The following is a 26,029-nucleotide window of genomic DNA, read 5'->3' as shown; positions in this document are numbered from 1 at the left end:
CCCGGATTCAACTGTTGTCTATGGAGAAATGGCTGGATTACAGAAGCTGTCCCTTTCAGGGTTTCAGGAAGAAAGGGAGGCAGGGCACGGTTTGGTGGGAAAGACAGCAAAAATAGACATGATAGCTCATTTTGAGATAGAGTACAAAGACTAGAATGACATGCAATCCTAAGAACACAGACTAAAGGTTCATTTGCTTGTTAAGTCAGTGGGGTTATTTATGGGTGGGGAATTGGAGGGACCAGTTACAGGGCAGCAAACACACTACATGAATTGATGTGTTTATATGTGCACACACGCATGCACATGTACACACAGTCACACACACATACAGATATTCATGCACAGACACATATATGTACACATACACACTACACTTTGGTTTCCTCTCCTCCCCACTGCCCTGTGCTGGCCTTGAGCTCCAAAGCCGTGGCTCTAGCAGAAGCCTGTGGTCTCTGGGGTCAGGCACACCTGGATTCTGGTCAACAGTTGCCAAGCTGCATCCACTTAGCAAATCCCTTCACCCCTGCATACCCCAGTATCATCATTCCATGGGGGCTTCTGGGAAATCAAGTCTTGATGTACAAGCATGTTTTATAAACAGTAACATGTCCACAGAGTATCATCAGATGTCATGTGAGGTACAGGACAAGCAGGCAGTGAGGAAAAAGGCAGTAAAGGTCACAGAGGCACATGTCCTCCACCTGGGGAGGGGTGGGGGGTGGAACTCACCTGGGAGATCTGCGGGAGGCCACCACAATCTGCCATCTGGGAGAGAGGGAAGCTGGTTAGAGCCACACACCTCAGCAGCAACCCCTGCCCTGTGAACCGGCTCCAAATGGGTGCCCACCCTGCCTGCTGCCCTGCTTTCTGTCTTGCCTTGTTGAGGGGGAATCTGGGCACACCACAAGTAGGCAAATACCCAGGCCTCCTCAGCAAGACTTCTTTTATTACTGTCCATCTTGGCATTGAACTGCATCTTCCTGGCAACCATTACTTGTAGCTTATAATATACCTAGGCACTCTGCTAGGCCCTAAGATAATTCCACTCTGTTCCTCAAAAACCCTGGAAAGTACAATGATCCCATTTTAGAGGCAGAAACTGGGCCTGAGAGAGCTTTAAGAGCTTGCAAGGTTCTGGTGAAGATGTGCCTGACCAGAAAGCATTCACCATACAAGGCCCTGTACACACATTCTCCTGAAAGATTCCCTCAGAAAGAAACTGCTAGATTCGAGATTCCAGACCTGGTGGAGGCTTCACTGGCCACCACTGGTAAATGCCACCATTGGTAAATCCCAAGTTCCTATTAAATCACCAAACCTTAATTAAAGCCACTTCAGGCATATGCGAGCATCTACCGGGCCAGGGCTTGGAGCCATCGGGCAGTGGGATGAGCAGGCTGCTGATGGCTTGGAGGCCCACAGGACGGGCAGGAATTGGCGAGGGTGGGATGGGCCGTGTCCTACAGACGCCCAGCTCCCTGTCATGCCAGGAAAATGTCATCTGGGGGGGATCCCTCATTTCCCACATGTCCTTCCTGGGTCACCTGTCCTTACAGGGATACAACCAAAAAGGCTCCTGATCCTGTGCAGCACCTTTGGCCCAGGCTGCTGCCCTCGCAACAGCCCACATGATTCGTGGTCCCTCCCTCATCAGGGCACCACGGCCAGCAGCCTGCAGACTTTTGGGGTCTCAGAGAGGGATCTTCTCACCTTTGCAGCCTAGCCTCGGGTTACCAGCCAGCACCCAGCAGACGTTTGTGAATAGATACATTAAATAACCATGCCTGGTTTCTGACCACCAGCTTTGTCTCAATCAGACACCATTCGATTTTGCAGGAAACACAGGGGTTTTAAGAACAAATGCAGACTCCCATTACTGTCCCCGTACCTTAAGAAGAGTAGTCTTTGTTGGGTCCAATTTCGAGTTGCACTCCACCTGGACAAGGGAAAGGGAGGAAAGAGTTGTTAATTTTCTGTTTGCAGCCAAAGTCATAATTGTCCCCACTTCTCTGCTACTTTGCCACCACCATCAGAAAGACCAATGTTCCTACAAGCACAGAAGAAAGAACGTGGGCTTCAGGATCAGACAATGTGGCTTTAACTTCCTGCCCAGCCATGACTAGCTATGCGGCCCTGGGCAAGTTACTTCATTTCTTTGAGCCTCACTTTTCTCATCAACACATCAGGGATAATATCTTTCTCAAAGTGTTGTTTATGAAGATTAACTAAAATGCATATGGTGCTGCTGAAATATCTGCTAAGTGAGTGTTCCTGTCTAACTAGCTGCTGCCAGTGATTCTACAAGTTCAACACTCCCAGTCCCAACAGCTATTCTTCACAGGAAGTGCTATCCACCAAGCTGGTTTCTCTCTTCTCTCAAAATTTTTCAATGAACATCTTAAAAGTGCATCCAAAACTGGGCAAAATACTCACATGGAACCTTTGGTAAAACTATCACCTCCTTTGATGTGAACAATATATCTCTACTGAGGTATCCTATGATTATGTCCAATGGGTTAGATCACAAGAAACTCATGGTTCACTATGACATCCCAAGTCTTTGCTAAATGATCATTTGCAAATCCCACTCTGTAGCCTACTGCCCAAGGACACAAAGAGGTGTTTTTCCTCCATATCACAGGTGGGAATTAAGGGGTGAAATGAAGTTTGCCCTTAAGCCCCACTCCCCAGTACCTCTCTGTCCTGTCAGATGATCAGGCACCGACCAGGTCTGAAAGCCCCAGCTGATTATCAAATGGGAGGAAAGTCTCTTGGCCAAGAAGCCGAGTGGCAAACACACCCATATAAATAAGCCCATGGGAGGCAAATTGGCAGGTGAGGCGGCCTGGGAGAGAAGACGGAGGCCCACTGCCAAGCATTCAAGGCTTGTAGTCACCAAGGAAGAGGCTGGTGGCCGGGCCCTCTGCCCAGCAGCCAATATGGCATTTACAAGCTGTCACCTGCCCTGATGGGGGCAAAGGAGGGGGAGAGGGTGGGCAGGGAGACCTCATATGAAATCAGCCAGATATGGACTTGGGAATTAAGCAACAGAAGCTCGTAGTTGATTTCTACATACCACAGCATCCACAGCAGGAGAATTGTCCCCCACAACCAGCAAAGCAGGGCACCTGCAGGTGGGGGGAGAAGAGGGAGTTAACACGAGGTTCATTTCTAGATTCCCACACCCCCAGGCCTGCCTGAGTTCTCAAAAAGTTTATATTGGTTTCCCCACTACTATTTGTTCTTTTTACTTTCTTCATCCTCCATATTCTGCTTTGTTCTTAGGATAAAATGGGGTAGTAGCTATTAATACCTTAGTATGAATTTCAGTTAGAGGATTTTTGCACCCTGATGTTTTATTTTCAAGTACCCTCTCTTCGAGGATAAGTAGGATTTTTGTCAGCAATCAAGAACAGAGACAAAAAGGATGTGCCTGACAAAGGAAATGGCATGTGCCAAGCTGATAGGGTTCATTTAGGGAACTATAAAAAGACACAGTCCTCACTGGAGGAATACAGTCAGTTGTAACCACAACCCTTCCTCCCAGCTTTAGAGAGAACTCAGGGTGGGTCCTCTGTCTTATGCATCCCCAGGCTCTGAAACAAAGCCTACGTGGTATTGGACACAGAGCAGGTGCTTCATAAACCGTCCCAAGTGTGGTCGGCATTCCTTCTCTGAGCTCCAAGGCTCCAGCCTAGGTCCTGGGGACACCCTAGGAACTGAGCACTTGCACAGGCGAAGATGAGTGAGACTGGGTGGTGCCCAGCCCCAGGGTGGAAAGCACCCAGTCCTCACTTATGGCAGCGAGTGTGGCAGTCCTGCCCAGCTCAGAAGGAAGACCCTGCCGGCGTCTGTCTGCCCGGCTTCACAGAGCGCAAGATGGAGAAATGTAACTCACTGCAGGGTGACGGTGTGGGTTCCTGGCATCGGCCGCTCAATCTCCAGGTCCCGCCGGCTACAGACAACAAACACACGGTACCTCAGCAGACCCTCCCCCGGAGGAAGCCCCATCCCACCGCACCAATCCTGCCCATGGCCGGTCTTGCAAACCACCCACATGCCAACCTGTGTGAGGTCATGTGGTCTGTGTGAGGTCATGTGGTCTGTGGGGGCCCAAATATGTTGGTTCAGGGACAGCAGGACTCACACATTTCCCGTGGAGCCCACCTCACTGTCCCCAACATGTCCTTTTCTTCTTACTGGAGTGCAAATCATGTCCCCTTCCACAGAGGGTCCCTGCCTCTGGACCCCTTCTTGGAGCCCCCACCTGACCAACAGAGACTCCAATCTTAGTCTGAGGCTCCATCTCTCCCCCAACTCTGATTCCTCTGCACAGTAACCCAAACAGTCTCTTTAGAATTCAGACCTGGTCCTTTCACTCCTGCATTTCAAACCCTCTGATGGTTCCCTGTTGTACTGCAATGATAAATGATAGCCTGATAAATGGCCAGCGTGAGGCCGGTGGCTCTGTTACCTGGCTAGCCCCACAGCTCTCCCTGCAGATGGACACCCAGCCTCTCACTGCCTGGAAGCTCCCACCAGGAGAAGCCCTTCCCTAGCTCACAGCCTGCAGCCAGACGGGACGGATTCAAATCCAGCTCCACTTCCTAGCGGTGTGACCTTGGGAAGAATGCTCAACCTCTCTGTGCCTTCACTTCCTCAGCAGGAAATGACAATAACAGCAACCTCATCATAGGGTTTTTGGGAGGAATTCCTATGCTCTCATGGAGGCAAAGCAGCGTGTGGGGCTTGGGGGCTGTTGCTGGTCTCTGTATGCCCACTGCCTGGCAGACAGCCTGCCATGCACCAGTGTTCAGGACATGCTTCTGAAAGGATGAACGGCTGCAGCTTACGTCTTCAATTACACGCTGGGGATCAGAGCTCTCCCACCCACTCTGAGGGGCCTGGAGCATGGTAATGGGAACTGGATGCTGAACTTGGTTACAGACTAATGCACTTCATGGAGCTGAGTTACTGACATGTGAGCACAGACAGAGCCCATGAGGCTCCTTTCTGTCCCCCCTGTGGGCGTCTGAACAGCAGAGCTGGCTCAGCCGACTAAGTGAGCTCCCTGGATATGTCAGAAGCCCCGCTGACACCAGTGGCCTGAGCTGAGTTCCAGACCAGCACCCAGTTTTCATTGAGAGGGCCACACCCTTGCCAAAAGCTTTGCAAGGCTCCTTATGTGTGGGGGGACTTGCCTCCCAGCAGTCTCCCTAGCTGCATGCCGCCCCCGAGGCCCTGTACCCTCTCAGCTCTCCTCACACCCTGTCTTGCAGTCTGCCGTGGGCACAGGCCCAAACTCAGTGTGTCTCACTCATGCCGGTGCCCTGATGGCCTGGAGTGGCCCAGCCCCTTGCCAAGCACTCACATCTCCGGGAGGCACCCGACGTCCCCGGTGTTCTTACCAGACACCCTTGTCCTATTCATCTATTTGCTGGAGTTCAGGGACTGAATCCTGTACGACTTTTACAATCCCCTCTGCCTTACCCTATGTTCTGGACCTTAGAAAGGAGCCTGATAAATGGCCACCGTGCGGCTGGGTGGCCCTGTTACCTGTTGTAGGCGTTGATAAACAAGTGCAGGTTGCTGGGGTTCATGTCGTTCACGATGTGCTGGCGGCAGGTATGGACCACCTCCATATTATTCTGCATTTCCTCCTGCATTTAAAGAGACGACATGCCCTTTGTTGGCACTGTGGCCCTGGGCCAGTCATAATCTGCATTCTTTAGGTCACACTGGTACAAAGTGAAGATAGTGATACCCAATCCCCAGATCTGCTATGGAGCCTAGGGAAACCTTTGGGAAAAGGGAAACTGCTTCCCAAATGCGGTGTGATGTTTGACTATCAGCTGGTACTAGGAAGGGACAGAAACTGGAAACTGGCCTAGACAAAGAAGGCCTTTCTGGGCTCATGATCTCAGGAGTTTAGATCAGAAGTCAGTGGTCCTGGACCTGGAGCGTGGTTCCATCACTGTCCCTTTTTTGGGAAAGTGCCTTAACCTCTCTGAGCCTTCAGCAACCTCAAAAAAAAAAAAGGCAGCATTGCCGGGGGGAGTAATATTACCTACGTCATCAGATTGTGGGATCTGAAACAAAAGCCCTTTGTAAACAGTAAAAAGTGATGCGACTGGTAGCAATTAATATTTTTTAATGGGGAGAGTTGAAAAGCTTTTCATGCTGGAAAAACAAAACCAACTCCTTCAATGGGTAGTTTTGCTGGAAAGAAGGGCAATGTCTGTTCCCTGAGGGGCAACCAGAGCCTTGCAAAACAGCCTCAGCCTTCCTGCTCGCTGGCTCCTCTCTGAATGTGATTTGGGACACAGACAAGCCCGGCGCTTGCTCTGTTTCTCATTTGCACAATGGCAGATGCTGCAGGGTTCACCAAATGGCCAGATGTGATGAGCGGCAGCCATGAGCAGGAGGGAGCAGAGGGCGCCGTGTCACACCCGAGCTTTTGCCAAAACAGTCCACGAGCATTTAAGCAACAAAGAGCCCAACTGCTTATTAAAAGGAAAATCAGGAAAAATAGAAGGGCTTTCCTAGGGTTTCTGTATTCTGATTTTTTTCCATATTCCTATCAGGTGGAGAAAATGCATCACAAACTGTGAAATGAAGCATAAAAGAGAGACAAGGACCCAAGTGGACAGAATGGTGGTCCCTAAGGATAGGTCCACATGAAATCCCTGGACCCTGTGATTGTTAACTGATTTGGAAAAATGGTCATTGCAGACATAACTGAGTGAAGGATCCTGAGATGAGATCATCCTAGGTTGTAAATGGGTCCTAAATCTAGTGACAAATGCCCTCATAAGAGAGGCAGAGGGAGAGTTGAAACACAGTGGAGGTCATGCAAAGACACAGGCAGAGACTAGAGTGAACAGCTACAAGCGAAGGAATTCTGAAACCACCAGAAGCTGCAAGAGGCAAGGAAGGATCCGCCCCTACACTGGGGGGCATGTGGCCCAGCAGACACTTGATTTCAAAGTTATGGCCATCAGCACAGTGAAAGAATAAATGTCTGTTGTTTTAAGCCATCCACTTTGGGGTACTTTGCTACAGTGGCCACAGGAAATTCATACAAGGACACTGCACCCACCCCGGAGCAGAACGGCTGCTTCACTGGGGTGTCATGTGGCCCCACATCAAATGGTCACAGTCTTCAGTGCAGAAGCAGACAGTGGTGACTGGCCGCACAGCAAACAGAGAGGGACCTCTAGCTTGGCAACCCAGGGTCTTTCACTGTCTGGACTTGCAACAGACATCGTCCCCTGGGGCTGTGGGCCCCAGCTGGGGACACAAAACCAGAGTCAGGGGCATGCTGGCTGGGCTGACAAGTACAGTGGCATGGCTGGGCCCACCCGCAGTTTGATAACTGCAGGAATAGCCTGCGGAGAGTCAGGCAACAGCAGAGGCACGGAACAGCGGTGTCCTGCTCTGGTTACAGCAATGTGCTCTGGAGCCAGAGTCATAGGTTCCAATCCCATCCCTACCTCTCCCTGGATATTAGACCTCACACAGTCACTCACCCTCTCTGGTCTCTGTTTCCTCACCCATAAACCACTTATAAAAATAGCATTCTTCACGTGGGTCAGAAAGCTCCTGGGTGGCTTCTGTGAGTTAACACTTGCAAAGCCCTTAGGACTGAGCTGGACACACAGCAAATTCCATGGATGTGTTTGTTGAAAGTTTTATCTGTAATAGCCCCAAACTGGAAATAACCCAAATGTCCATCAACAGGTGAATAGGAAAACAAGCTGTGGTACGTCCATGCCACGGAATACCACTCAGCACTAAAACGGAGTGAACTGCTGACCCCCGTAACAGAGGTGGATCACAGGAGAACTATGCGGACTCAAGTGAAGGAAGCCAGAATTTTTTTTAAAGAGTACATACTGTATGACACACTTATATAAAGATCTAGGAAATGCAAAGTAATCAACAGCAACTGGAAGCAGACCAGAGGCTGCAGGGAGGAGGGAGAGGAGAGAAGGAGCAGGAGGAAGGTTATTAGGACACAAGGGAACTTCTGGGGTGATGAATATGTTTGTTGTCTCAGTGTCAGGGATGGTTTTATGAATGTCTACGCATGTCAAAATTTGTCCAACTTTATAAAGATGTGCAGTATATTGTACTTCAAAAAAGCTGGTTAAAAAAAAGCTTTATGTTAAAAAAAACAGGAGGGTGAATCACTGGTGATCATGCGCTAATAATGTCACATTACTTTGTGAGCAGCAGCACGTGGTCCCCACTGGCGCGTGTCTTGTTCTCATGAGGCTCTGCATGCTGGGCAGCACGTATCACTCAACATGATGACAGAATGGCAGGCCATGCTACTCACCTTCCCAAAAAGGTGGGATATCACCATGTCTGGAAGGGCTTGGGTCCATCCGGAGATCTAGGGAGGATGAAAATGTGGGATTAAAAAGCAGGCATTCGCAGTAGTGAGTCAAGGTTGGCAAAAGCCTCAGGGGCAGAGTGGCAGTGCTGGGCAGCCCAGCTCTCAGGTCTGAGGACACCCACTTGATGGGAACAGGTGTCCATCTCCAACTACCTACTGGACCTGGGGCCTCTGGAAGGCAGGACCTGAGTCTTCTCAGTTCCTTGTTCTCATAGAGTCCCCTGCACAAGAAATGCATGACAAATGGGTGCCGAACAAAGACCCACCTTGCTCCGAGCTCTGACTGAGCCATAGCACACTGAGTCCCATCCCTTTCTTGTCAGCATGCACTGAGCAACCCCAGCTACACCCAGGACCTGCTTACCTCCAGCTAGCCTTCCTGTATTATTCTCCAGATTTTCCCCTTCAGGCCAGTTTCCTCCCTCTGAAAATACTGAGGTTCCTTAAGACACTGATGGCTTTCTCCTTTCTACGTCTCCCCAACAACAACAATAGGTATATAGCAGGAACCCCATAAATTCTATATATACACCAAGAGCTCCATATGTGCTAGGTGTGCAGGGGGAGCTCCATACCTGTTAAGTACACAGCAGGAGCTCCGTAAATGCTAGGCATACATCAGGAGTTTCATAAATGCTAAGCATATTCAAGAGCTCCATAAATGAGAGGTATACAGAAAGAGCTCCATAAATGCTAAATATATATAGCAGGAGCCCCATAAATGCAGGGCATACAGCAAGAGTTCAACAAATGTATCTTGACCAACTGCAGTGTCAGGCAGGCATTGGTAAGAGAGAGAAGCTCTAGACCTGGGGGTTCCTCTACATTGGAGATCCTGCCACATCCCTGCTGTGTGGCCCTGGGCAGACTGTAGAACCTCTGAAGCTCAGACTTCTTATCTGTAACTGGGGTGCCAGGAACTGCAAAGTCACAAGGCCAAGGTGAAGATTAGGAAAGGCAACTACCCAGGTTACAGGCTCTGCCCCCAGTGCCTGACCCAAAGTGGACGCTTGATACAGGTCTTTTTTTCTCCCAAGGCTGGGGTTGAAAAGGAAGGATATGGTACAGCTATTAAAACCTCACTAACATTCCTCAGGCTCCACTTTAGCCAATGGTCAGGGTCCCCCGCCCTCCATGCCTGGCTCAGAACAGCTACCAAGGAGCCAGACTGGCTGATTGGAATGTCACTTCCTTTGTTGGAAAATAAAATAAAAAATAGGGAGTGTGTTCCACTCCTGAATATCATGCAGGTGGGAGGGAAGGTCTCCCATGTTCTGGCGGAAAGTTCCAGGAAGAAATGCAATATCAGAGTGGCCAGAACAGGGGTGAGAAGTGGGGGGAGGGGCACGGCCCCTTCAGACCCCATGTTCTGGGACAGCCATCCCACACTTGGCAAAAACACACTTTTAAAATGAGAAGCCAGGATCACCCCAGCTTGAAAGGTTTTGTCCTGTTTCAATTGGAACAGTTTCCCCCTCTCCTTGGCAAATACTGGTGCCTTTATGAAAAAAAAAATAATAATCATTTTTAGAAGATAAACAAAGAACCCTAGGACACCAGCCAGAACAGAGCTTCCTGAGGGCAGCAGACCCTTCTCTTCCAGCCGGGATGCATCCCGCCCTCTCTGTACTCCCAGACCTGCCCAACTGTGTCAAGGCAGGCATCACCACCGGGTGACTGGGAGACCAGGGGTGCAGTGAGCAGAGCTCGGAGGTGAAGCCCAAGGCCCACAGAATCCAAGGGACTTGTATTCAATCCCACTTCTCCCACTGCCTAGCTCTGTGCCACCCCTGACAGCTTCCCTAACCACTCTGAGCCTCAGTTCCCTCCTCTGTAGAATGGTTATGACATCCCCCTCCTCTAGAGTTACTGTGAGGATTAAATGAGGTCATGCATTTAGTAACAGAGAAGAAACAACACCTAGGGGCACTCAACACATGATAGCTAGTTAGTAGTGCTGTCAAATTAAGTAGCAGAGAGGTGATCCTAAATACATCTATTTCTTTTTCATCAATAATATGTGGGTTCCTGAGATTAAAAGCCTTTGTCTTGTTCATCTTTTTATTCTCAGCATCTTAAGCAAAGCCCAACACACGTTAGGTCCCAGCCGGTACTTTTTAAAGACCCAGGCTGTGCTTATCAAAGCTCGGGGACCAAGTCCCCATGATATCTCTGGCTTAGACAGCAGTGTCCTGCCAACACCTTCTCAAGTGACGTTTACCATTCCAAGCAGAGCAGAGGAAGCCTCCTTCCCTCCCTGGGGCAGGTGGAGGGGTGATGGAGAGTGTGGCCCGCTCCTCCAGCGGAGAGGGTGGGCCTTCCCCCCTGCATTCAGGGACCGCACTGCCGGAGCCAGGCGCCTGGCCTCACCTTGGAGGCGGCCCAGTCCATCCAGCCTTCCGCACAGGGGTTCACATTGATGAGGACGAGGCCCTCCACCATCTCGGGGTTGTTCAGCTGCGATTCAAAAACAGAGGTAAGAGAGATAACCCGGGAATCTGAGATACCGTGAACTTTAAACGTTGACCCAGAGACCGAGAAATGTACCAGAAAAGGGCCTGTGTGGGCCACTCTCAAGTCTTCAACTCCACCCTCCTTTTATAACTAGTTTCCGGTCAACAGACACAGGAGTGGGGCACAGGGGGCAGAGGGAGGAAGCCGTAGATGTGGAAGCACACATTCGTGGCAGATCTTCCCCGGGCAGTGCACCGGACCTCCCTGCCCCTCCACTTCCCCCCACCTCAAAGTCAGATGGGGCACATGCTCCTAGGGACCAGTTAGAACTCTACTTGTAGGCGACCCATCTATCTCTCCCTCTACTACCTACCTACCTACCTACCTACCTGAGAGACAGCTGAGACCTTACTTGTCTGCTCAGAGCCTAGACAGCCAGGTCATTTTGTATTCATGGCGGCATTGCTAACCTCTAGCAAAGTCCAGCAAGTAACAGCCAGTCCAAATATAGATGGCTGACTAAAATGAGCATGACCAGGTTTTAAAACAATTGTTTGGTAAGGGGACACAAGATCCAGTTAACACCTGACTTGGGCCCACAGTAAATGAGGGACAACTGTCTTGTGAACACATATATCCCTGCTTCCAGTTTAGAATCAGTCGGGATCCCAGAGTCCCTGAGTCCAAACACTGCGCACCTGACACAGAGAAGTAGCAAGAGAACACGCAGTGACCCGAGGCCCTGTCCACAAGGGCTCTGCTGAGCGATCAACGCCATGGGAAAAGACTATCTAGTGTGGCATTTCACCTGTGCAAAGACAAGCTGCCTGTACATGCATGGTGAGTATGCACACCACACACACACATACCCTAGAACACTCGGCCCAATGTGAATTGTGGCTCTCCCTTGGGAAGCGGAATCATGGGCCATTTTTTTTTCCTTTGGGTATTTTGGTGCTTTTCCATTTTGCTTCCTTACATTTGAATTAACTTTATCTAAAACATAATTTTTAAAAAATGCTGAAGAACTCACAGCAAATCGAGTAAGGATGTAGGCACCCGCTCCAGTTCCCATGCCGATAATGCTTTTCAGGCTGGAAGCAGAAATAAAAATTCATGTCACAGAAGGAATGAGCACCAAGAACCCTGACAACCCTTAAAACCTCCCCTGCTCTGTCCCCAAGGGACCTTGCCCCCGCCAGCGTCTGCCCCGGGCATTACTGAGGGTGGCTGGCAAGCCAGACTAAGTGGGAACACGCTGCGGTGACAAGCCCTCGAGGACTTGAAACGCACCGCGCTTAATGGCTTGACAGAGACCTTGACCTTGGAGAGACTCATCCCTTTTTCTCACTTTTCTCTCAACTGCTGCCCTGGCTCTGAGAGGCCGTCTGACATTTACGGGAAGGTCCATTACTGCACCGCTTCCTCCCACCCCTAAGCTTTATTTTGGATTCTAAAACGTGGAGTGAAAATAAATTGGGCAAGCACTCTGAGCTATTATCATTGTACCAAAGGCTCAAGTCAGAAGGAAATGAGCACGGAGAATAAGGGCCTGGAGAGAGAAATTCTGGGCTCTGGCATCCTTATTCCAGAATGTTCCATTACACTGAGAGACAGTGGCAGAAGAGGGGGCGAGGAAAGGATGGGAGGCAGGGCGGTCCTCAGGCACCGTGTGCCCTCAAGGAGAAAACTCCAACTTAACAAGAGGTGGGCTGGAGGATGAAACAGGGTGTTTACCAAGTGTGGCCACTAATTTCTTTACCGGTCTTAAATCTAAATGTTGTGTTCAGGTCAGATCAAGGCCAAAGAAGAGCAGAAGCTAGAAGTGAGACTTCTCTGCAGGCTGGAAGGGAGCAGATCCCTCAATCTTACCCAAACTGGTGAAGGACTCCAGGAAGCATTTCAGCCAGCTGATCCATGGAGGGGTACATGTACCTGGGGAAAAGCCATGCAGGGGCAGTTAGTAGGAGCCCAGTCCTGACAGAAATGAATAATGTAAACACAGCGCACGTGAAGGGCAGGGACGGAGCAACGACCTGCCCGTGTGCCCTGATGCCTCAGCCGAGCCCCCCAACGATACACACTGACCTGCGCCACTGACCTACGTGTTCACTTCGTCAAACACCCTCTATGGATTGCTTCCCAGGCTCCAGGCCCCACAGCAAGCATCTCTAGAGCATTGTAAGCTCATCTCATCCTTCAACAACTTGAGGTTGCTGTGATTTTCCCCAAATATAAAGATTATAAATGTTAATGAGGCTGAGAGATAAGGGGCTTGCTTCACAAAGAGCAAGGATTTGGAACCACAACTCATGTGGGCTGTGGAATTTCACGGCCCACCTTCTTCACTCACCTCCCAAAAGGTAATGCTTCCTGGCAACGTTCCAGTGAAGCTTCCTGCTGGTAGGGAGATCCCTCCCCCTCCCATCTTCTCTTCCCAAGAGATGCACTGGAAGGAGTCAGGGAGATCCCTGCAGAGCAGGCGAGCCGTCCAGATTAATTCGGCTTTGGCAAGTGGGTCCCCAGGGGCACACAGTGGTGCCTCAATTCACACATCCTCTGGGACCACAGCTCCTGTTAACTGAGTGCTGGGAGGTCCTCTCTGTTCAAAACTCCTTCATGACAGCAGCTATGCAGGGGGGTGAGGCCAAGAGAGGCTCACACTTGGGAGATCAGGGAATATGTGGGCGGCCTTGGGTCTGTGCATTAAGGCAGGGGTTTCCCCTTTGAGAAAACAACACAGCCTCAGATCACCAACCCCTTACCAGGCCCTGGAAGAGGTTTCTTGTTCCCACTGCTCCCACCTTCCCACTGGCTGTGCCAGTTGACAACCTCTGGCACTATATGGGGCCACTTCCTAGGCTGACTCCTCCCTCTTGGCCAAGGACAAGTCTGCCCACCATGTGTGTCTGAACCCGGGTTTCGCCTCCCAGATTACCTACTGGTTCTGGGCCCACTTTCCCCTGGGCTTTTGCACATGCTGTTCCCTCTGTCTCCTCAGCAGCAAGCATGCACTTACCTCCCTGGAATTTACAGAAAGAAGGCCAAAGGCCTCTGCCCTGCCAGATGCCAACAACCCTAGTCAGAGTTCCCATGCATTCTCTCTCCTGTTTTCCCAGAAGGAACTCAAAGAATTGAACCTTTCACCAAGGCCTGGCCATCATCAGGGGGCCTGGTCCTTTTTTTTGAAGGTCCATAAGGCAAGGCTCTCTCTGTTAGGAGTAAACACCTGCAAAGATCCATGATCCTCTGAGCAGATCCATGGGACAGCCATCAAGATGCCCCCTCAAGACCAGGGATGCTCCAGGATGCTGGAGGGAATGGGGGGTGACACTGACTACAAGGCATTTTATGATGCCTGCTGTGGCAGAGAGGAATCGGAGCAGACATGAAGGAATTCCCGCAGAGCGATTGCTGGTCCTTGCTCATGCCAGGCTCCCAGTGCGGTCACGGGACACCATGTGAGCAAAGCAGAGTCCAGTACAGGAGCCGAAACAAGCGAGTGTAACTAACAACAAAGGTGACCATGAGGGAGGTGGAGGACTTGCATGGGGACGCTGTGACTGGGAGCCCTGTTCTGATCAAGTGGTCAGGGAGGGCTTCCTGGAGGTTTGAGCATGGGGTTTGAGGAGTGAAGAGCACAGGAAATGTACTCCGGGCAGGGGGACCAGCACGTGCAACTGCTCCAGAAAGAGCCAGGAGGAGCCTGGCCTGTGTGGCTACACATAAATGGAGCCATTTTCTTTCTGAAATGGCCACAGCTCAGTCTGGAGCCAGCAGCCCCCAAAGGTGATGCTGGGGAGGCCGCTTAAGCCCCAGGGCTTCCTCCCTCTGTGCTCCTAGGGTTGGGTACACAGTCAGAGGGCACCCTGATCCTACTCGCAAGGCCCCCAGGCATAAGAAGCTATTTCCAGGGCTGGGAGGAACCTGCTGCCTCTGTCTCAGGATGGGGTGCTCTGCAGGGCCTGGAAGACCCCCACCAGTGAGGCAGAGCAAGCCAGGCCAGTGCAGACTGCTGTTCCCACTGGCCACACACTGGGACTGCCTGGTAATTTGGGGGAACAAGCCCCTGGCACCTTGGCCTCCTGGCCAACTGAACAAAAACATCCCAAGCCTCCCCACGGAGAGTTAAGAGCCACTGGGTGGCCCCGAGGCTTTCAAACAGTTGCTTCACCCCAAGATGGATTTGCTGACAGATCTCTGGCTTAATCTTCTGGTTAACAGTTAACCACGTCCCACTGTATTAAGCAGCTTTGAATTTTTGGTCCTGGTTCCAAGAGCTAGATGTCCTGTCCCTTCTTCTCTGATAAAGGTTAATTATTAAGGATAATCCAGAACGTTAATAAAAAAGATCTATGTATGAATGCTGAGAAAGCCCTTCTGGAGTTCTCTAAACCTCAGAACCTGCTCTGACCCTGGTTTAATCACAGCCTGGCGGTAAGCCCCGAGAGGCCTGCCTCCTCCACGCTGGCTGCATGCTGGGGAGGAGCAGGCAGTGTCAACACCCGGGAACCAGCCCCAGGCTCCCAAGGGAATATGAATCTTACAGTCAGCAGACTGGGCCCAAACCCCAACTCCCCGAACTGAACTAGCTGTGCGACCTTGAGCAAGGTACTGAACCCCTCTGCACCTCCGTGTCTTCATCTAGAAGACGGACCTACCACCACCAGCCATGTACACCAGCCACAAGGAGTAAACATAAATGGCACGTGTGAATAAAAATTATTAACTTGGACCATGGGAAGTACTTCATCAATATTACTTCCTATTTTTTGCTCTTTTTCTCCCCACCTTTCTAGATCTTTCTCCTAACTACCCAGTCTTATCAAGGCCCTCTCCTGCTTCTGTTCTTACTGGTTTGACTGGTTCACACACACCTATTACAAAGCCAGCCTAGCTGGCGGTGGGGGTGTGTGGCAGGGATGGGTAGTGCCACTGAACTGTTCACTTAAAAATGGTTGAAATGGTAAAAATCAGGTTTTATACATACAAAAATTAAAACAAAACAGGTTTTACGCAACAAAAATTAAAAGCCAGCCTAAAGCCCCCCCCCCCCCCCACCTGTTTCCACCCTGCACGGCTTTTTCTCCCTCTTCTGGGGCACGAGACTCCCCCTTACCCCAAGGGGAAGGATGCAGCACCATCCTGCTGGCCAGGGGCATCCACGTGGCAGACAGCAAAGTGCTGGGTGATCTCCTGCATGTCCTCGGAGTTGAAGAGGGGGTTGTAGCAGGTTTTGTCTAGATAATGGGCAGGGAAGAGAGAAGAGGAAAAAATCAGGAGACAATAAATTAGGTTGCTCAGTGGCAAAGGGTATTCATCTTGTTTGTTTCACTCCTGTTCAGCTGGAGAAACAAACTTATGAGAAAGAAGCCTATCTTTTTTTCCCCGTCTCACTTTCCTCTGGTAAGAAAAGGGCAAGACTAAGTCACGGGGCTGGGGAGTGGGCACGGAGGTGGGAATGGCCAATGAATTTTCCTGTATGTGCTGGTGGGTGAATGTCAGACTTCCAGTTGGTGCTGGGAGGGGACTCCCACTGCGGCCCCCAGTCATGGCCATGATGGCCTTGGTGTGAGGTGGGGCTGCTCTGCTGAGCCTCTTTCTCTGGGTCTCCTAAACTCTCACACCGGGGATACTGGCCAGGGTACACATGATTTTCAAACAAGGAGTATAGTAAATAAAGCACGGGCCCTCCCACTTCTAATGAGGTCTTGGATGAGTCTCCTAAATGCTGAGGGCCTAAGGCAAAGAGAGCCATCTGGTCACCAAACCAGTTCCCTTTTGCTCCTGGGCACACAACCGGACTCATTTCCTGGCCTCCCTTGGAATTAGAGGCAGCCAAAAGCACGTGAGGCTTACCATTTCCTCCTAGACCTGCCCACCAACCCTCTGGCTTTCTCTCTCTTCTGTCATCTACCTGCCAGATGCAAAGGAGCTGGCAGAAACCTCTAAGGCCCCAGGGGATGGTGAAGCCATGAGCTGGAAGGAGCCTGGGTCCCTGAATCACCACATGGAAGATGTCCCACATTATGCCCGCTAAGTTGTTGTTCCAAGAGTGAGAAATATATTGTGTTAAGCCACAGAGGTCTTGGGGCCTTTTGCAACAACAATTAGCTCACTATGGCTAACAATCAGCCTCTCTAAAATGGGGGAGTAAACACCATAATTCCATTTCCTCATCAGGGTCCAGTAAAAGAAGGTGATAGATATCAAACGTACCCAGCCTGGGAACTGCTACATAGTGGACACAAGGGGAACACATAGGGGAAGAAGTGAGATCAAAGAGAAGTGAGAGTGAGCAGAAAGATGGTTTTCAGTGACTGACATCATCCCAGCCTCAAGCTATTCACAAACTATAGGAAAAACATGTAAACCAGGTAGTCAGTCTGTCAATCAATAATCAAGGAAGCATTCAGTTTGCAATACTCAAATTCACAGAGATTCTTGGGAATGCCTGTCACTGCCTTCTGAATCATCACAGAAAGATTCACTCCTATTCTGTGTAATTTTAAAATTAAATAGATCTTATTCCATTAGCATCTGTGAAAAACGGGGAGCTCACATCTGGTCCCAATCCCTGGCAATCTCAAGAATTCACAGTGTAGACATTTATAGTTAGCATAATCACAGCCAGGAAGTGGAAACAATTCAAATGTCCATCAACCAAAGCATGTGTAAACAAAATGTGGTACATCCATACAATGGAATATGCATTGGCATAAAAGAATGAAGTACTGATACATGGATGAACTTTGAAAACATTATAAACAAAACCTGTCACAAAAGACCACATATTGTGTGATTTGTAAAAAATGTCTGGCATAGGCAGATCCTTAAAGACAGAAAGTAGATTAGAGGTTGCCAGGGGCTGGAGGTATGGGAGATTAGGGGTGGATGGGTAAATGGTACAGCATTTTTCAGGGTAACAAAAGTGTTCTGAAATTTGTGCAGATAGTTGTACAACTCTGAAAATACTAAAAACCACTGGACACATTAATTCATTCAAAGAAGTCACTGCCACATACAGACATGGTGGTGGGGGGTTCCCTGAGTTCCCAGTACCCCCAGGCTCATGGACAGCTCCGTGCCCCTTGCAGTGCATTCCAGGTCTTTCCAGTCTGTGGCAAGAGTTTTTCCCAGAACAGCTCCAGGAAGTCCCAGCAAAAGAGAAACAACCAGACTCCCCAGCACCAGCCCTTCCTAGCTGTCCTCTTCCTCCACCCCCCGTGGGAACTGGCTCACCATAAAACGGTGGCTCCTAGGAACTTACGGTTCATGCCAATGTCGTGGTATGTGAGGATGACAGGCCGGTTTCCCTTGGGGGTTCCACAGAGTGTGACATGAATAGAGCCATGTAAAGTCTCGATGTCCTGTTCCTGAGGAGAGACAGCAGACAGGGCTCCGTCATGAGGGACCTGCAGCATGGGCATGGCTGTGATCACTGGCTGCACACACCCAGCGGGTTTCCGACTGTTTTGAGGAACCACTCCAAAAACCAGGGAGGGAAGGGGAGGGAGAACTGAACTGGGAGGCAGAGGAAAGAGTCCTGGTTCAGACAGGGCCATTAACTACACAAAACCTGTTGAAGGCACCAGCCCAGGGCACCTTTCCGCACAGGGCCTTATTTTCTCCAACTGGAAAACTGAGGTCATCAAGGCATAAGCCTCCCTGATTACCTGCTCCCATATCTCACCTGTTCCACAGGTTATTATACCTGTGATGGACATCTGATGGTACGGGGCCGCCCTAAATTCATTCCCTACTTGCAAGGACAACCCCCAGTTCCCTTTGGGAATCATCACACTCTCACCATCCATCCTAGAAGGTCTATTGATAATGATTCCTCCCCAGCTACCAAGGCCAATTCCTGCATGCCACCTCCCTGCTATAGGACTGGTTCAGGGGAGGGCACAGGAGTTGGGTCAGGCCAACGAGAGGCAACCACACTCACTTCTAGCTACTGGGGAGATGGATTGGACTTGACCCAGCGATGCTGAGAGGGCTGGATGTGCAGCAGCCATATTGTTACCATGAGGCTGGGGCCTGTCTCGAATCACAGCCAGCCCAGAGATGGAAAAGAGAAAGAGAAGTCTTGGTGACAGCAACCACTGCCTGGGATTCTCAGTCACATGGGCCAACAACCTCTGAACCCCCTTAAGCCATTTCAAATTGACCAATAGACCCTAAATGAGGCCTTATCCATCTCAGACAGCCAGGTCCTTCTTCTCCTGGTCAAGGCCATTCTCCAGCGTGTATCTTCCTATTGAGGAGCTCATGCAGGAGTCACCCCACACTTTTCAGTACTAAACCACAGTTTTGTTTTGTTTTTTAAGATCTGAAGACCTTTTCTCTATGCTGAAAAGAAAAAGTCCCCTTGCCTTGATCCCAAGCACCTCAGCTCATTCACGGACCAATTTCTCACTTTCAACAAGGGGGTGGTTGTGAACCTTTATCAGTCCATCTCTTCCGCTTGCCTTCAACCCACACCTGTCTTGGGTCCCCACCTTCCTCCAGGTCCTCAGAAGCTCGAAGGACCCATATCCCTCACTCTGCCTGAGCGTTTTCCCTGAGGGCAGCGACCTCTCCCTGTGAAATGCTTCCGGCCTGGGTCCCCACAACCCCGTCAGAGGTCGGGGGCAGGGACAGCCAGCCTACTGAGGACAGGACACCTTCTGAGCGCCGGGCACAACGCTGAGCCGTTTCCCTCCACGTTCTTCATCCCTACAAGACCCCTCAAGGGTGGCATGTCCCTGAGCCATCAGATGGTGACACTGGCTCAGGGAAATAAAAGTTGGCCACCCAGAGTCACACGCAGGACCCACCCAGACTGTCAATCTCCTGCTTCTGCCTCTCTCACACTCCAGAGGCTCAAAAAGTCAAACCATGTTCATGCCTCAGGAAGCCACCTTAGACACTCAACATTATTTTCCCAAGAAGGAACACAGAATACTCCAGAGGCCATCGGCCTGATCACAGAAGCCACATCCATCGCTGCCAAACTGTGGTAGAAAGAAAGGTCAGTACCTACGCTTCATGGGTGAGAAGGGATAGGCCAGGCTACTTAGGAGCCCAGAGGACCTGGGCAAGTCATTCTTCCACAGCTCTGTCTGTGCAATGGGGCAGCCCTACGACCTGCCACCCCAGGGATGCTGGGCTGCCCACAGGACACACCACAGGGGCTATGCCCACAGCCCCTGGTCCCTGACATTCCGAGGTAGGATGATGTGGCCACACGCACACTGTCTATGGGTTGCGGATCAAATCTCACCTCAGCTAACTTCTTTCTTATGAAACTTAAGCCAGCCCAATTTTATCCAATAAACATTTATTAAGCACCTATATATGCCTCAGTCCCAGGGTGCGGTGTATACAGAGATGAGTAGATAAGAACTCACAAACTGGTGGCAGGGAGTGGAGTGGGCCCCAGGACTGTGGCAAAAGGCACCAAGAGCTTGCCTGAGACACACGAGGCACCCGGGGACAGTGAGAATGAGGCTCTAACCCACCAGGGGGCCGGAGCGCAGTGGAGGGTGGCCAGGGTAGGCCCTCATCCTTTGAAGTCGATGGTTGTGAATCTGAGGAACTTGGCTCAGAATTCTTAGGCTCTACCTCCAGAGCAGGAAAGTGCAAAATCTGCCATTTTTACTGCTCCTTCCCCACCCCAGGCACAGAGACACGGGGCTTCCAGACCCCACTCTGAAGACCCCTAAACTAGCAAGGCTGAAGTTAGGAAACCAAGGGGTACGTCGCCCCGACTGCCATCGTGCCTCTGTGAAACAGAGAGCATAACAGAGCCCCTTGGGGAGTGTGGATGCAAAAGGTGACAAGGAGGGGAATAAACAGGCCATGGCACAGAGAACCCCCTGCTCCCTGTTAGTGGCTGGGCCCACCCCCAGCACAGGGGTCCTCCTGAGCCACCCGCCTGTCACGGCAACAAAGTGAGTCCCCTGAGCACAGATGTGGCCCATCTCCTGGCCCTTTCTCTTCCGCTCACTACCCAACACCGCACTCCTGCTGTGCAGTGGGAATAGCCCTGGGACCTAGACCGGCACTGGAAAAATCCACAGGCAGGGAAGCAGCAGCCAGGCCCCGGGTGGGGGCCACAGATCATCTGGTGGGCCCAGTCCTGGCCCTGAGGCCTCTGGGAGAACAGTGGGCCATTGTGCGGGCCACATTCTCTATTGTCTCCCCAGCTGACCCACATGGCGTCCTCTAAAAATAAGCCAGGCCAGGCAGTGTCCCCACCAGCCTGGGGACATCAGGGTTCATTCAAATTCAAGCTCTGCCCTTCCCCAACTCCCTGAGCCCCTGGGTCCCCACTTGTGAGACAGGAGCGAGCCAGCTCGGCAGAGGAGATGCCCCTGTGGTCTGGAACACAGGGCCGGAGGCAGGGGGATTCTTCATACAGAGTAGTAGGGGATTTTAATGTGGTGCTTGGACACCACCTTGGTGGCAGATATGAGCCACCCAGCACAGGCTGGCACCAAGGGCAGGGATGGGTGATGGATGTGTCCTTATCTCTTTGGAGGCCTTAAAATTATATACCCTTGGAAGCAGATCAGTCCATGAAGACAGGGGCTGCCTCTGCCCATTTACTGTTATGGCCTCAGACCCTGGCACAGCTGCCTGAGCACACTGCCGGGCACACAGAAGGTGCTGAGAACTCGCTGGGTGAAGACCCAAGACTTGCATGATCACAGCAAACATAACTTCTCTAGAAAGTCCACTGACCTACTTTGGATTCAGGCTCCACTCCACCCCTTAATTAGCTGAGATTCTCAGCAAGTTCCCCCCACCCTGTAAAGCTCCCAAGATTGGAGTGAAATCTTCCAGGATTGGCATGAAATCTCCCAAGATTAGAGTGAAATCTCCCAAGATTGGAGTGAAATCTCCCAGCATGGGTGTCAAATCTCCCAGGACTGGAGTGAAATCTCCCAGCATGGGTGTCAAATCTCCCAGGACTGGAGTGCAATCTCCCAGGATTGGAGTGAAATCCCTAGGACTGCATGAGCCTCTCAAAAAGTGCAAGTGACATAGTGAAGGTGTGCAGGTATGGAGCTGTTTCCTACACCTAAAAGAGGTAATTGATAAGATTCGCTAAGAGCCCGCCTCAAGTGAGGCAGGGTGCCGGACACCCACAGCCATGGGCAAGATTGTCAACCCACTACCCAGCCGAAGGAGCCAAGGAGGCTTCCCCGAGGGCACATGGCTTACAGTGGCGGAGCCAGGGTTAGGGCCTGGTCCTCCTGGCCATCATGCAGGAGTCGGTCCCCACCAGCACCCCCCTGAGCTCTGAACCCACCAGCCCACACAGGCGGGAGGAGGAAAGGCAAGCATGGTCTTCCCGGTGCCTAAGTCCCATTCCGTAAGTCACACAAGCACCCATGCACACAAATGCATACATACACACACATGTCACACATTCATGCACGTGCACATGCATGTGCACACACACACACACGGTTCCAAGCCAGCCCTCGTGCTCTCTCTCCACCGGCCAAAACCAAGAGGACTGCCTGAGACTGGAGGAAAGAGTCAAAACACTCACAAATACCAGCCTTTGTGCTCTTCAGTCCCAGGGGAACATTCGGTCCCATCCCTGTGAGGATGAGTCACCACCCAGTGTCCTGTGGGAGGAACCTGGCCTGCATCCCCACCCCAGTCTCCCAAACAGAGGGCACCAAGGAGCTGACTGTGTGGCATACTTCATGTCCTCTGGCCTGACGGGGACAGCCCCCCCGTCTTGGAGCGCACCGAGGGCCCCCCTCTGGCCAGGCCTCCTCCCCCAACCAGACTCCCACCTCAGCTCTTCCACATTCCACGCCAGGTCTCAAAAATCCCTGCCCACAGGGTCTGATCCAGCCAGGGCCACACAAGAGAGGTCAACCCACAGGTTTTGCTCTAGCCTCCTCTGGAAGAATCTAGAAAGCTACTCCCTCAAACTGCAGATGGGACGGCAGGATAGTGGCCATAATCAGCCATCAAGTCCGACTTCAGGCCATGCCCAGAGCAGTTTACAACCTCATCCACACAAACAACCTACCGGGTAACAACTGTCCGTATGGTACAGATGAGGAGACAGAGGCCCAGAGGGGGTGAGTAATTGCCCACGCCACACAGCTGTCACAGCCCAAGAGCTGGTCCATGTCCCAAACCTATGCTCTTTAGTGTCTGTTCTACACTCTGTGCCAGGTGGTACGTGACGGAAGGAAACTTTTACTATGTAATGGGCACCATGCCTCTCTGAAGAGGGACATGGTAAGTCAGGTCTCCCACGGATGTGACTGTAGCTAGCTTTTTCTCTTCTCAGCATCTCCCAGGACCAGCAATCCACAGCCCATTCTGGGATGCAGTGTGAGTGGCATGAAAAATACAGAAATAACACTTGTCCTCCCATTCTCCCCCAAACATGCACCCGTCCCCAACCTGCGGCAGGTCTGGCAGGTGTATCAGACATGAACAGGCCTTGGCACAAACACTGCTTCACTGGGGAGGCCCTTCTTGCAACCCACTGTACACACCAGGCAGGCCCTTGTTTTCTTCTTCATAGCACCTCCCCCAAGGACAAGTACTGCTCCCAGCCACCTCCCCAGCCTGCCACCGATCCCTAGGTTCAGTCTACAACTCCTGCAAGCTGGTAAGGGTAAAATGGCATCTCTCCCGACTGTCTCACTGCTTGTAAGTGGCTGGGAGTGAAAACAGCACCTACCACTAAGTATTCCTTAAATACTTACTCTTTTTGCTGCCAGTCTGGGCTCTGGAGCTTTATAAACCATGGCAGACTATGTTGTTTGGCCTCCCAAACTCTTGTTCTCTCCTTTATGAAAGGATTCTCCGCAGTGTGCCTGATAAAAATGTTCCCTTTCCAATCTCTCTTGCAGTAAAGGATGGTTCAACAAAAAGTGGGCCATTATTTCCTGCCAGTGAGATCTCAGCAGAACTTGCTGGAGTTTAGAGTCTTTAAAAAGTCAAACTTGGCCTTCTGGCATTTTCCTTTCACCCTTCCATCTGCTTCCTCCCTGGAACATGGGCAAGATGCATGGGGGTTCAGCAGCCACCTTAGGAGGCTGAGTACAAAAAGTATGTGCTCAGGAAAACAGAGTGGAAAACTGGGTGACATTCACAGCCTGATTACTAGGCCTTCTAGATCATCTAGAACAGAAAAGATTTCCCTGTTTAGGGCAGTTTGTTGAGCGATACTAATCCTATGAGACACTCACCATGTGCCCTAGGCCAAGTTACCATGCTTCTCTGGGAATGCCTTCCCTCAGCGGTAAACTGAGGTCAACAACAAGCCCATGTGCTCATGGAGCTGCTCCCAAGACTACAACCGTGGCAGGGACTGGAAGGTGTTTTGCAAGTCACAGTGTCTCCCCCACGCCGGTTGTTACAGGCGTCTGTCCCAGAGATGGCTAGTGCGAAGCCACAAGCACCAGTCCCAGTGGCTTAAGTTACCCGGCAGGCTGATCCCGGGGAGCTCCTCAGACCAGCTGCTGTGCCTCCCTCCATAAGCTCCCCTGACCAGAAGGCCCTGGAGTACACTGAGCACTCTGGACTCTAAGAGGATGACACACCGCTTACCCAGGCTCTAGGTCAGCTGGGGCGCTGGGCTGCCCCTCCCCAGTCTTGCAAGCCTCGGTCAAAGTGCGCTGATGGAGGGGACCACCCAAGGCAACAGGCAAAGAGGGCTGATTTTTGCTAGTGAGACACAGCAGTAATTAAGCCAAGGCTTGTTGAGACAACAGGCAAATCATGAGAGCAGAGGCCCAAGAGAAAATGCCAGGGGCTTGTCCCCCCCCCACCTTTTTGTAAGTAACACATGCCTCCCCATCTTCCTGCTCCCTAGGCTGTACCCACAGTGGGGCGGGTGGGGCAAGGCCGGCATGGCTGTGCCACTGATTTAATCCTTCCCGTTAATTAAGGAGCACATCAGACTGAAGGATGATGGGAGGAGTATATCCACACGTAAGGGCAGCCATTTGTTTACTGAGCAAGTACCATAAAGCCTGTGCTATCAGGACAGCCGTCTCACAGATGGAAAAGGCCAGCCTCTGGGGCTGAAGCCCAGCCCCCAAGGGCTCACTCCTGCAGGTGGTGGAGCTAAGGTTCAGGGTTGGTCCCTGGGCCTCCTGATTCCCATCCCAGCCCCTCTGCAGGGGGGATGCTGGGACATCTAGCAGATGAGGTTGCAGGGAGGTCAAGCTGGACCTGTGGCTACTCCCTCCGTTTCCCTGGGTTCGTAATGCTGCCATCACATTGTGAAAAAGAGAAGTTACAGATTCAGGAAAAGGGTTGCAGTGGGTGGGGTGTCAGCCTGGGAATACAGTGTGAAGCTGGAACCCACACTGATGGCCACGTATCTCCAGGAAAGAAAGCAGCAGGAAGAAGGCCCTCCTTGGATTAGAGGAAGAGAGAGAGCAGCGCGGCAGCTACCCGTGGAGCAGGGCGGGGGGAATGGAGCCTCTGCTTCGAGTCCCATGCTCTGTTTATTTCATGCTCAAGGTACCCTAGGGACAATGTTACCTTCCCCACCCGACCCCATTTTTAAAGATTAGAAAACTAAGCCCTCAGCATGTCGGGCAACTGGCCAAGGACACACAGTTAGCAAAAACAGAGCTGACCTGAGCCTGTTTCTGCCCCGTGCCCTCGTTCTGCGACTCTGCGACACTGGGAGATGGGTGTCCACACTAGGTCGGCCTGACAGCCTGGGCTGGACAGACCACGGGTGCTGGGTGGACGAGGAGCTCCCCTCCCGCCCTGCCAGGAGCACATTCCTTGGGAACCCACAGAGGAGCGTGAAGAGGCACAGCCTCATTTGGCGCTGACCCAGATGAGCACTCCAGCCATCTGTCACTTGGGGTGTGAGCTAAGTCTCAGTGGCTTCTCGGGGGAGTGGGGCTGGTGGGAGGGAGAGGATGGAAAATGGTGGGATGAAGATTTCCAAGCCTCTGAGTTCTGCCCACCTTCAGTCAGGGGGGCATGAAAACAAGAAGCAGTTATGTAGAAAGAAACTGTAAAAGGTCACCAGTTCCACTTTCCCTGTGAGCCTATCTGCTTCCAAGAGATGAGAAAAGTCAGCCCCCACAATAGTGATCAGATGCACCCCCACCCCAACTCTGCCAGACTGGGGGCTCTTGTGAGGGAGCCAGACCTCAGGAGACCCTTCCCACC

At 51.5% G+C, this 26,029-nt stretch overlaps 1 protein-coding gene across 5 annotated transcripts in view; it reads right to left on the bottom strand.

Moving 5' to 3' along the window:
* Positions 1–26,029, bottom strand: part of NDRG1 (N-myc downstream regulated 1) — a 54,370-nt gene that overhangs the window by 7,828 nt on the left and 20,513 nt on the right. For all 5 annotated transcript variants that reach the window (XM_036890478.2, XM_057497728.1, XM_057497730.1 and 2 more), the window contains 11 exons: positions 18,129–18,234; positions 15,978–16,098; positions 12,731–12,793; positions 11,892–11,952; positions 10,775–10,861; positions 8,345–8,401; positions 5,560–5,663; positions 3,902–3,958; positions 3,080–3,131; positions 1,892–1,939; positions 733–768 (listed from right to left, as the gene is read on the bottom strand). In XM_036890478.2, coding sequence (XP_036746373.2) covers positions 733–768; positions 1,892–1,939; positions 3,080–3,131; positions 3,902–3,958; positions 5,560–5,663; positions 8,345–8,401; positions 10,775–10,861; positions 11,892–11,952; positions 12,731–12,793; positions 15,978–16,098; positions 18,129–18,234 — 792 coding nt within the window. The remainder of the gene's footprint in view (positions 1–732; positions 769–1,891; positions 1,940–3,079; positions 3,132–3,901; positions 3,959–5,559; positions 5,664–8,344; positions 8,402–10,774; positions 10,862–11,891; positions 11,953–12,730; positions 12,794–15,977; positions 16,099–18,128; positions 18,235–26,029) is intronic.

This window comes from Manis pentadactyla, chromosome 3 (genome assembly GCF_030020395.1).
Source record: "Manis pentadactyla isolate mManPen7 chromosome 3, mManPen7.hap1, whole genome shotgun sequence".
NCBI classification, from domain to species: Eukaryota; Metazoa; Chordata; class Mammalia; order Pholidota; family Manidae; genus Manis; species Manis pentadactyla.
Note: the sequence above shows the minus strand (reverse complement) of the source record. Positions and strands in the feature narration are given on the sequence as shown.